The 12,632-nt window shown below is 40.9% G+C and overlaps 1 protein-coding gene across 5 annotated transcripts in view; it reads left to right on the top strand.

Annotated features, from left to right (window-relative positions):
* ATG13 (autophagy related 13) overlaps window positions 1-11,064 on the top strand; it is a 38,122-nt gene extending 27,058 nt beyond the window's left edge. For all 5 annotated transcript variants that reach the window (XM_081315209.1, XM_081315213.1, XM_081315212.1 and 2 more), the window contains 2 exons: window positions 4,667-4,795; window positions 6,862-11,064. In XM_081315209.1, the coding sequence (XP_081171335.1) occupies window positions 4,667-4,795; window positions 6,862-6,939 (207 nt within the window). In that variant the 3' untranslated portion in view covers window positions 6,940-11,064. The remainder of the gene's footprint in view (window positions 1-4,666; window positions 4,796-6,861) is intronic.
* The last annotated feature ends 1,568 nt before the right edge of the window (window positions 11,065-12,632 follow it).

Raw genomic sequence — 12,632 nt, 5'->3', positions numbered from 1 at the left:
TACTGAACTGACAACCTTTGCAGCAATTGTAGATTGGGCATTAATTCTATTCTGGTATAACTTGCCATGCTATTCTGTATCAACTGTATCTCCACGTCATCTTCAAAGGAATTGGACAAGGAATAGATTGTAGTAGTCTAATCATATGGTGATAAAGGCATATAACTGTTGCCTGTGCTTCCTGGTCCAGTTAAATTCATAAAAAGACATACCAGCTGAAGCTGGCCAAAGTTCTCCTTGCCACAGGCTCTATCTGTTGTTCAAGCAGGATGTGAAAATCCAGGAGAGTGGCCTGATTCAGAGCTAAAACTGGAACTGAGATTTTTAAGAGATATAAGATGTTCCTGGATGAACATCAGTTCCATCTTGCTAGGGTTTAGCCTGATTTGGTGTCTCCCAATCTAGTTCCTTATATTAACAGTTGTTACGATGTCTCCTCTTTCTCTCTGTTCCAGGAAATCTAATAATCGTAACACATAGCGGTACCATAAGATGAAACATTGACATACAGTATTGTTAAACAATTTTTACTTACGTGCCTTCTTTTCAACAGGCGAGAGCTCAAAATGATATCTACCGTATATACTTGAGTATAAGCCGAATTTTTCAGCCCACTTTTTGGGCTGAAAAATCCACTTCGGCTTATACTCCAGTGAACAAAAAAAAAGAACTTCCACCCCCCAGTTTGGAGAGCTGCTGCTTTCATCAAACATGGACGAAGGCAGCAGCTCTCCAAACAGGCTGCGGCGGTTTGGAGAGCTGCGCGCGCAGCTCCGCCGCCACCTCTGCAAGCCTCCGCTGAGAGAATGGGGCGGTGGAAACTTGCCACCCATTTTCTCGGCGAAGACTTCTTTCAGGGGATGCAGCCTCTGTCACCCCCTTCTCTCAGCTGGGCAGCTGAGAGAAGGGGGCGGCAGAAGCTGCATCCCCCGAAAGAAGTCTTCGCCGCTGAGAGAATGGGCGGCAAGCTTCCCCGCCCCATACTTCGCGGAGCGCTGCAACGCCTCGTTCTCTCGTCTCAGCGGAGACTTGTTTCGGGGGATCCAGCCTCTGTCACCCCCTTCTCTCAGCTGGGCAGCTGAGAGAAGGGGGCGACAGAGGCTGGATCCCCCGAAAGAAGTCTTCGCCGCTGAGAGAATGGGCGGCAAGCTTCCCCGCCCCATACTTCGCGGAGCGCTCCAACGCCTCGTTCTCTCGTCTCAGCGGAGACTTGTTTCGGGGGATCCAGCCTCTGTCACCCCCTTCTCTCAGCTGGGTAGCTGAGAGAAGGGGGCGACAGAGGCTGGATCCCCCAAAAGAAGTCTTCGTCGCTGAGAGAATGGGTGGCAAGCTTCCCCGCCCCATACTTCGCGGAGCGCTCCAACGCCTCGTTCTCTCATCTCAGCGGAGACTTGTTTCGGGGGATCCAGCCTGTCACCCCCTTCTCTCAGCTGGGCAGCTGAGAGAAGGGGGCGACAGAGGCTGGATCCCCCGAAAGAAGTCTTCGTCGCTGAGAGAATGGGCGGCAAGCTTCCCCACCCCATACTTCGCGGAGCGCTCCAACGCCTCGTTCTCTCGTCTCAGCGGAGACTTGTTTCGGGGGATCCAGCCTCTGTCACCCCCTTCTCTCAGCTGGGCAGCTGAGAGAAGGGGGCGACAGAGGCTGGATCCCCCGAAAGAAGTCTTCGTCGCTGAGAGAATGGGTGGCAAGCTTCCCCGCCCCATACTTCGCGGAGCGCTCCAACGCCTCGTTCTCTCGTCTCAGCGGAGACTTGTTTCGGGGGATCCAGCCTCTGTCACCCCCTTCTCTCAGCTGGGCAGCTGAGAGAAAGGGGCGGCAGAAGCTGCATCCCCCGAAAGAAGTCTTCGCCGAGAAAATGGGCGCTGAGATTTTCTCGGCGAAGACTTCTTTCGGGGGATGCAGCTTCTGCCGCCCCTTTCTCTCAGCTGCCCGGGCAGCTGAGTGAAGGGGGCAACAGAGGCTGGATCCCCTGAAAGAAGTCTTCGTCGCTGAGAGAATGGGCGGCAAGCTTCCCCGCCCCATACTTCGCGGAGCGCTCCAACGCCTCGTTCTCTCGTCTCAGCGGAGACTTGTTTCGGGGGATCCAGCCTCTGTCACCCCCTTCTCTCAGCTGGGCAGCTGAGAGAAAGGGGCGGCAGAAGCTGCATCCCCCGAAAGAAGTCTTCGCCGAGAAAATGGGCGCTGAGATTTTCTCGGCGAAGACTCACCTTCTCCCGTTCACCTTCAGCAGCTCCGCCAGGCCCGTCCAGTGCCCTGCTAGCAGAGCTTGACAAATGCAAAAGCTGCTTTGGTTAAACACTGGAAGGATTAGTGATTAACCCACCCCACCCCACCCGGTCTTCTTGCTGTTTCTCCCCATCCTCACTCCTACCCACAGGGGCTCTCTGCCTCTTCTACTACTTCTTTTTCTTTCTTTCTTTTTTGCTGAGGTGTGCGTCTCTCTCTCTCTCTCTCTCTCTCTCTCTCTCTCTCTCTCTCTCTCTCTCTCTCTCTCTCTCTCGTGTGTTATCTCGAACCAGATGGGATGGCAAAGTCAAATGCAAATGGGGATCTTGCAGATCTTGCCCTGCCTTTCCCCCCACGGTTACCTTCTGTTCTTGATGAGCTCACAAGTGCTCAAGGACAAAATAGGGCAGGGCAGAGCCGGCAGTTAAAAATAGGATGCAGATAAAAGGAAAGGTAAGGAGGGGTTCAGGTTGAGAGGAGAGGCTGCGTAGCCTTAGTGTAACTCCTGTTTGGGCTGACTGGGTTGCCTCCGATGGGCTCTGACAGTGGAACAGAATGGAATAGAAAATATGGAATGGAATGGAACAGAACGTAGAACAGAACAGAATAGAATAGAATAGAATAGAAATATAGAAAGTGAATAGAATAGAATAGAATAGAATAGAATAGAATAGAATAGAATAGAATAGAATAGAATAGAAATATAGAATGGAATAGAATAGAATAGAATAGAAATATAGAAAGTGAATAGAATAGAATAGAATAGAATAGAATAGAATAGAATAGAATAGAATAGAGAATGGTAATAAGAATAGAATAGAATAGAATAGAATAGAATAGAATAGAATAGAATAGAATAGAATAGAATAGAATAGAATAGAATAGAATAGAATAGAATAGAAATATAGAAAGTGAATAGAATAGAATAGAATAGAATAGAATAGAATAGAATAGAATAGAATAGAATAGAATAGAATAGAAATATAGAAAGTGAATGGAATGGAATGGAATGGAATGGAATGGAATAGAATAGAATAGAATAGAATAGAATAGAATAGAATAGAATAGAATAGAATAGAATAGAATAGAATAGAATAGAATAGAATAGAAATATAGAAAGTGAATAGAATAGAATAGAATCGAATAGAAATATAGAAAGTGAATGGAATAGAATAGAATAGAATAGAATAGAATAGAATAGAATAGAATAGAATAGAATAGAATAGAATAGAGCTGGAAGGGACCTTGGAGGTCTTCTAGTCCAGCCCCTTGCTCAAGCAGGAGGACCTATACCAGTGGTGGTGAACCTATGGCACGCCTGCCAGAGGTGGCACTCAGAGCCCTCTCTGTTGGCACGTGCGCCACCACCGCTGCCAGCAGCAGGTCCTTGTCGGTTGGTGGACTGGAAGAAAAGGGAGGGGGAAGCATTTTACATGCGTGCATGCGCGCACGGGGCCACAAGCAGGCACATGCTGCAAAGGGGGCGGGGCTAGTGCCTGCGTGATACTCACTATCCCAGCCCCGTTCTCACGTGGTGCGGTGCCTTGTATCTGCACCCTGCGGCGCGGTGGTTGGCGTTTTTGTGCCTTGCGGTACGGTGGCCCATTTTTTGCTCCCCCTTTTTTTCGTGCCAGAGGCGGCACTCAGAGGCGCCTCCCTGTCCCCTCCCCCGAGGGCACCAGAATGCCGATGCTGCCTTGGCACTTTGTGATAAACAAGTGGGTTTTGGCTTGCGGTTTGGGCACTCGGTCTCTAAAAGTTTCACCACCACTGACCGATACCATCTCAGACAGGTGAATGTCCAGTCTCTTCTTAAAAACCTCCAGTGATGGAGCACTCTTGATTTCTGGTGGCAAGCTGTTCCACTGGGCAGCTGAGAGAAAGGGGCGGCAGAAGCTGCATCCCCCGAAAGAAGTCTTCGCCGAGAAAATGGCCGCTGAGATTTTCTCGGCGAAGACTTCTTTCGGGGATGCAGCTTCTGCCGCCCCTTTCTCTCAGCTGCCCTGGCAGCTGAATGAAAGGGGCAGCAGAGGCTGCATCCCCCGAAAGAAGTCTTCGCCAAGAAAATGGGCGCTGAGACGCCTCATTCTCTCGCTTGGCGGAGACTTCTTTCGCGAGATCCAGCCTCTGCCGTGCTGCACCGAGAGAACAGCAAGCCGCCCCATTCTCTCGGCGGAGCACTCCACCGCCCCATTCTCTTGGCGGCTTGCCTCCCCGTTCTCTCATCTCAGCAGAGACGTCTTTCGGGGGATCCAGCCTCCAGCTGCTGCATTTCCCAGCCTCGGCTTATACTCGAGTCAATAACTTTTTCCAGTTTTTGGGGGTAAAATTAGGGGTCTCGGCTTATACTCGAGTCGGCTTATACTCAAGTATATACGGTATTTTACATTTTGTTGCTTTTGCAGAATTGACTTAATAAATCTTCCATTTGCATTCTAGAAGCCAGCATTTTCTAAAGATGACATTATCCCCATGGACCTGGGGACTTTCTATCGTGAATTTCAAAATCCTCCTCAGCTCAGCAGCCTCTCCATTGATATTGGAGCTCAATCCATGGCAGAAGACCTGGTAGGCAATAAGATTTCTGTGAGGGACATTTATATCTATAGCGCTTTTCACTTCCAATTTGGAGAGTGTATTAGTAACTTGGACAGATAGACAGAGCTGTGAACCAGGAAGTTCAAAGTCCAAATGTTAGTTTTTACAAACCTGTATTTGTATGTATGTATTTAATTTATATCCTACTTTTTACTTCTGAGCTTAAGGTAGCATACATAGTGCTCCTCTCCTCCTCTTTTTCCCACAATGAGTATATGAGAGAGTTTGCTAAGAATAACTGATTTTCTCGCAGTTTTGACCTTCCTTAAAATTATTGCTGGAATTTCTGAAATATCCTGTCTAAACATGCTGAAATATGTCTAAAAATCCGCCAAAGTGAGATAAAACAGGCAAGAACTGCTTGGAAATCTGCCTGGAAATGCCAAAAATATTTTTAATCCCTGGCTCGTGATATGTAATAGCTACCCTAGGGACCCTTATGGCAACAAGATTTTCTTTTCTCTCAGGGGTTTGAAGCTTTTATACAGATTTAACTCTGTTTTCTAACAAACTGTAAAGGGCATCGATGGTTTGAATTTCACTCTGATGCCTAATAAATTCAGAACTTCGATCAGTAAATTAAGGTGTGGCCCTTTTTTTTTTGCTTTATTGCATATTAGTTCCTTTGTTTCAAGAATTTTTGTCTGATTGTGGAAAGTTTTTCCCAATGCTCTGACTTTTGTTAAATGCTGGGAAATAATTGATATTATGAAATCTATTTCATGAGAAATAGCATAGTTTTAACTCTATCTCTCCATGCCATTTCAGTAGCTGACTCTTTGGAAGGAAGGAGCTAGTTAACCTTGAGTCTTGGAGGAAACATTAATGGTAGATTCACTGTCACAGACTCATGTTGACTTGTTCAGAGGTGCTCTTCATTTTCAGTTAGTTGCTGTTTTGTATTTTCTTTTTGTATGATTGAGTCCTGTATGAGTTTGAAAGTTTGAAAGCGCTTTTAGAAGTGCAGATATGGACAGCTGCATCCACACATTTCACTTAGAAGCTTATTTGTGAGAAAGCAAGCTATAATTTTACTAAGAATGAGTATCTTCAAGCTCTATATATGAGGGGGGTACAATGTGAACACTTTGCTGTTGTGTGCTTTGCTTAGGTTTTATGTGGGTAGATTTTTCCTAGGTTTTGAGAATTGCTTTTTATATTTTGTTGTATTTTGTCAACTGTAAGTATGACCTTACAGTTTCGAAAAGAACCACATGTATATTGATGTGTCCCACTGAGTGTCACTGGTTTCCTTTCTGTGAGCTAAGTAGTTTATTGTTGGCAACTATGTAATTTAATACCTGAGATTCAAGTCCCATTTCTTCTTTTTAAACTCAAGTGTTTGGCCAAATATTTCATATTTGTTTATTTAAATATATTGTAGCCGAAAACGTAGGCGTTCAAAATGTTAATTTTGAAGCTCTGATTTATTTTTATTTGTATGTGTTTTCTTCGGCAAATTACTACTTGCCTTGTTAGTTTGCCCTCTAGTCCATTTCTGGCTTTGCGGACTAGCAGTGGGGAGAGGGGATGGTTCCATATGAGTAGCTGGCAAGCATGTGTGTGCGGCTCCATCTGCACGAGTGGTGTACACCTGTGCCTGCCACTCACTTAAATGGAACACATGTGCTTGCTGCTCGCACAAGTGAGGGTGCATGCGCATTCACCAGCTATTTCCGCAGCCAGGTTGCAAACCCCTCATGGCCTGCTAGTGGGCCGTGGCCCACAGGTTAGGGATTTCTGCTCTAGTCAGTGGATATTTTTGAAATAATATCTAGAATGGCAACCATTTGTTAAGGCCAATCTTTCACAATAATTTTGTGTGGTGATTATAACACAAAATCTTGATTATTATTTTTTCTACCAAGCCAAAAATGGCTGACGCAGTCCTGCCATTTCACAATCATCTGCAGGAAAAATGCAAGTTTTCAGGTTAATGAAAGAGCTTTCTGAATGAGCATGCATTTCTTTCCATTGCATCTTTTGCCCACAGAAGTTTCTGTTTAGCCACTTAGCACATTTTTCTCTTTTCACAGGACTCACTGCCAGAGAAATTGGCTGTTCATGAGAGGAACGTCAAAGAATTTGATGCCTTTGTAGAAACCTTACAGTGAAATTGAACCAAGCTAGAACAGCATCATATGTCCTCTTCGGCACTCTGGAAAAGCAGGCCTATCCATTTTGCACCTGGCTGTCTTCCTTCGGGTCCTATTATGTTGCACCAACAACTTCATTTGCTTTCTGGGCTTTGTCCAATGCAGAAACAAATGTGCATCCCTTTTGAACTGACCTTGTGGTGAATTAATTCATTTTCCTTCTTGTTACAGTTGGCATCTGAAGCAGTACAGTGAAGAACAAAATGATCGCGTTTGCCTTTTATTATCTCATCTGTAACGATTGTCTATTGCTTCTGCCTCCATCAACCGTCTCTTTTCACTTGATTCAACAGAACCATCAACTGAAAGGAACAAAACAAACAGAATCATCTATTCTACATTGAATCCTGAACACTAGCACTGCAGAATTAGTCTATTTTCAGTGTGTTTCAGAGGATAATAGTCACTTCGGATGCTCTAAATAGTGGAAACCAAGTGTTGCACATCGTTCCCCCCACCCCCGCTGTACAGTTGGGAATTAATCCATAAGAGCAGAAAAAAAGCGCTTCTCATATATTTTTCCACCAACAGAGTCAAAAACAATGCCTGCCTAAGGCTAGACAAAAAGTCTTGTTGCTTTTGAAGAAGCTTCAGAGTTCATGGGGTCTTCTTACAGTTGCTAATTGTAAATACGTATCAGTGATCCTAATTCTTTAGGATTACTTAATTAGGGATCTTTAGTCCAAAGTTTTTACAGATGCTGCTGCTCTATGTTAAGAGAAATAAGAAATATTTATTACTCTAAAGGAAACTATATTTAAAGAAAAATTGTATGTTACGTTTTCCCATTGTTATATAGCCATAGACTGCTACGTTCTTTTGTCACGGCAAAAGTGCTGTGAACAATCTTACAAAGAATGAGGGCATCTTCCTTTGTTTTTTTTTTCAAAAGCAGAAATGTTGCGCTGGGAAATTTTATCTTGGATTTGACTTGGATTTGACTTGGATTTCATTCTGCCATCTTGGGGTTCTAGAAATGTCATAATTAAGACATGTGCTCCAGTGTAGCGAATTTGCAGAGCTCTAAAAAGTTGAGCTCTGTCATATTTGTAAAATAAATTTACTGTAATCTGCGATGAGTTAGAAAGTAACTTGGTATAGAAGTACATTTTACGAGATTTATGGTACTTGTTCTATCGTGCAACGTTTTGTTTAAAGTTGTTTTTTCTAATGAGTTAGGCATTAAGTAATGCAATTTACTGACATTTCTATATGTTCTGTTTGCTCCATGTTCCACACTAACTATGAGGAAGGAAGGAAAAAAACACTTATGTGAGTTTAGGGATAAATTAGGCTCTGGGCACAAGTTCTTCCTTTCCACTGTCAGAAAACAGGCTGAGAATTCACCTCTGCATATTTTAATGGGAGCAAGCACTTTTAAACTTTAGGAAGGTATTTTTGAGTAAACCTGTTTAGAATTGGACTGCCATATACTGTACTGAAGAAAGAGCATATCCCCTCATTCCTTCTGTCTTTCATCTTAGATGCGTTTTTATGAGTGTTGCCTTTAGATATGAAGGATATTTATAGTTTAAAATAATGGCATGTGGACTAAGTGCTCTGCTCTTAATAGATTTTGCTTGCTTGGGGTCTAAGACGGGGTGATAGGGAGGGGAGATTATTAAGGCAGTATACATCTTTCAGATAGGCTCTGGGATTTTCTGTTCCCTACCGCTTTGCAGAAATGAGCAGAAAATTAAATCTTGTCTTCTAGCATGTAGTTTATCCTAATGGCTCAAACTGTAAGAAATTTACTTCAATTGACTGAAAAATATTTTTTAAATTTATTTTCAAAGTACTTGTGATATTGTTATTCATTATTGGACCACTGAAAAACACACATCTAGGTTCATACCTAAATTGCTCCTAAGTAGGGTGTGTGGGCTTGTTTGGGGGCTCAGAATGATAGTAACATCAAAATTACTTCAAAATAGGTTGCCAGAAAAAGCTTCCAACCCAGTCATATCTGCATAAAATAGGGCTTGATTTCCCAAACCTTTTAGCTTTCCAATCAAAACATTTTATGAATATAAGGGGGGAAAGCATTCCTTATTATTATTATTCATGAGATATCAGATGATGTAGAGCTATTTGTCTGAACAGGTTGGCTTTTTCACCATCGACTAGCCTATTCTTGTAAATGATGGTAAGGTAAGGAAATTGCTTGTGTTTCTACTGTTCCTACTATTCCTAAAAGTTCTTTTTCTGCCAAAACTGATATTTTAATTTTTTTTGCACATTTACACAGCACTTATTTCGTTCCCACTTCATTTTCACAGTAAAATGCTGTAGCGATTAAAGAAATTTAGTCAACTAGGCAGTCCTCAGCTTACAACCATTCATTGTTGACATTTCAAAGCTATGACTGCCTCGGAAAAAGTGATGTTAAGGCCCATCCTGTAAGTTGCGACCATCGCACCACTGCCCCTGCAGTCCCATGATCACAATTTGGGTGTTTTAACAACTGGCTTACAATGCTTGCAGCGTCTTGCAGATTCAGTGAATTATGTAATTTGTTTACCATAGTTAAAAGTGGACATAAAGTCGGGTCCGGTCACTTGATGACTCACTTAACAATGCATTGTTTAGTGACCAAAATTCCAGTCCCAATTGTGGTCGTACATTGAGAACTACCTGTAACTATTTATTCTCATAGTTTAAAATTATACAGATAAAATAATATAACTACAAGTCTCTTTGAACAGAATTACAAGTTACTCATGTTGGTATTCATTTCTTGTTCAGTGTTTTTCTTACACTGGAATATGTACTGGATTGTATTCGGTGGCATGATTCTGATGTTCTACCCACAGAATAACCCTTTTGAGAACATCACAGATTTGGGGTTCTTGCGGGGATAGGAAATAGCAAGAAGTACGCTTACATAATATTATAAGATGCTGTTGTCTGAGTTCAGGTTTTGTTTATTTTTTGAAGACAATCTCATTGGTTCTGCCTAATAAACACATCAACTTACTATCCTACATAAATCCTCTTATCAGGGATTCAGTTATCGATTGTCAGAGTATACATTTCTAGTTACTGTGCTGTGAATTGGAATTGATACCTTAGAGGCAATATTCAGATGCATCAGTTGAAGGAAGAAGGTTCCTCCCCTGCATTTTTTTGGAAACTATTCAAAATATTCCACTACACATTCATATAATTCCAATAAAACATTTGTGCTATTTTAAATTCATCTGTTCCACTGACTTCTACCAAAACTTCAGATTTTAGCAAGGCAAGATAAACAGCTACCTTCCTGTTAAAGCCCCCAAACCTCTAACTCTTCAGCTACTCCTTGTAGAATTGCCATTTTCATATCACCTTTCCCAACATTTTTTTTTTAGAAATATGCCTCTCCAGATTCAATAAAAGCGTATGAATGCACAGGATTGTACGAGCAGATACACACACACACACACACACACACACAGAAGATCAGCTATGAAACAAGTAATTTGGTAAGATTTTCTATGACATTCACCTTGTCTCCCTTGCAGTTTAATGAAATAGTAGAAATTTGATAAATTGCATTGCTGACTTAGTACTTGAGAAAAAAATAATTCAGATATTACAAAAGCAGTCTACAGATGTTTGCTGTTGTCTTCATGAAAGACTAAAGTGTCCTTTAGAATAGGAGAGAAACATACTCAAAAGCCATCTAGAGTGATAGGAGACAACATATGCGTGTCTAAGTACATATATAAATATAACTAACAACCTGCGATAGAGGCCTAGCTTTGTCAATATTTACATCAATAAGAACTTTTATACTTATGCAGAATGGAGGCAGGTTGATTTAATTATGCTATCAGATTTTCATTTGAGGTTGGAAAGGATCTTGATGGGAATTTATTTTTTTAATCATTTATATAACTACATTATTAATAAATATATGTGCTGATAAAAGTGTCTTTTTTCCGTACTGGAAATATTTGTAATTGGAATTCTAAGGAAAATACAATGTGATGCACAGTAACAGTGAGGTAAACCTGGGAAATATTAAGTAAATGAAATCTATGCATGTACAGTATTGTACAATAAATTGATCACATATTAAAGCTCAGAAATTGACTTGTACACAGAGTTTACAGAATGAACATATCTCACAGCTTTTACAAACACATTAAAAAGCAGTTACATACTAGGCTGTAGTCATGCAAATACTAAAACCTTAAATGCAGATTGTCAGATACTATGAGCTAGTAACATTTGTAGGCAAGGCCAAACTTGGCTTTGTGGATGGATGCCTTAAGCCAGTGCTTCGCAAACCTGTAAATTACTCAAAATTAGATAAAAGTGGTCTTTGGGTAACAACACCCAAACCCATTACCCAACCATAACCGGCACAGTTATTTGACTAAAAGTATTTAACCTACATTGGATAAAAAGAACTTTCTGATAAGTGATATGGTAAGTAATACGATGATTAATTTTGTGCCCGATGCTCCCCAGGTCAACCAGGAAAACGATAAGGGGCAAAATGAATGTATTTTGCTTCTGCAAAGCTTAAGATGTTTAGTTCTCTTGGGTAAGTGAAAAGAGTGAAATCATCTTTTGAACCTCCATATGGTACATTTCAGTTCATGCAACCTATAGAAGATTGGTTGGACACCTTTGGCTTGGCATTTCCAGAGAAGACTTAATATCAATTTAAATTCATAATTATAAGGAACAAAAAGGCTTTGCAGCTGTAGTTTCCATAAACAAAAATCATCCTGGTATGGGAACCAAATGCGATAATAGTTTGGATAGCAATTTCTACCCTTTGAAATCTCCCATATTTCCCCAAAGAGAAAACATGGTAGTAACCATATTTATGCTGGATCATGTTCTCAGCATTTTGTATGGACAGTATGGAAATTACAAAAAATAAGAAAAATGGTTGTGACAGCAAACACTTAGAAAAAAATAAAGTGAATCTTGTCATATATTTATTATAAATTATAAACATTTGCCTGATGCGTTTCTGTTTTATGAAACACTATATCCAAATCCTAAAAGTAGGCTCTGTTTTTTTAAAAAAAGTAAGTAGCTTTCTATGTGATAGTTCATGAAAAATTTATGACAAGTATTTTTTATTTGATAACATTTTTTAAAAAGCTAATGTACTAGAATCAAAATTAAGTCTCCTACTTTTGAATTTTTGAAGGTTTATCTTGAATTCCATATAAAATTGACTAATCACAGAAGGACACAACGGTGGATGAAATATATTAATATACCATACTGAAATAAGTAGTGTGATTCCCCAGTTCTTACTAATTTCAGTCAGACTCATTAGTCAATTATCACACAACCTGTCATTTTCTTAGAGTGAAAGCCAAAATTAAGAACATTTTTTAAAATAATATTCCTTTTCCTGATTACTTTTGATGTATTGTTCCTTTCATTTCCCAGTCACTATATTTTCATTTTTTTTCCTAAGAGCAATATGGTTATATTCATATTTGGTATATTTATTTAGTTAATAGTTAGGACAGAAGAAAAGTTTATGGTTCTCACAGTTGACATTGTTCTAGTTTTTATAACACTCCACACTACTGGCAAGCAAGTATGCTCTCCCTCAAAGGAACATACATACTTCTCATAGGACCAAAGTTTATCTTCAGAAGCTGGGTGTTTTCTAGCTTTCTTTTCAAGATTTA

This window comes from Vipera berus, assembly GCF_964194415.1.
Source record: "Vipera berus genome assembly, chromosome: 1".
Taxonomy (NCBI): domain Eukaryota; kingdom Metazoa; phylum Chordata; class Lepidosauria; order Squamata; family Viperidae; genus Vipera; species Vipera berus.
Note: the sequence above shows the minus strand (reverse complement) of the source record. Positions and strands in the feature narration are given on the sequence as shown.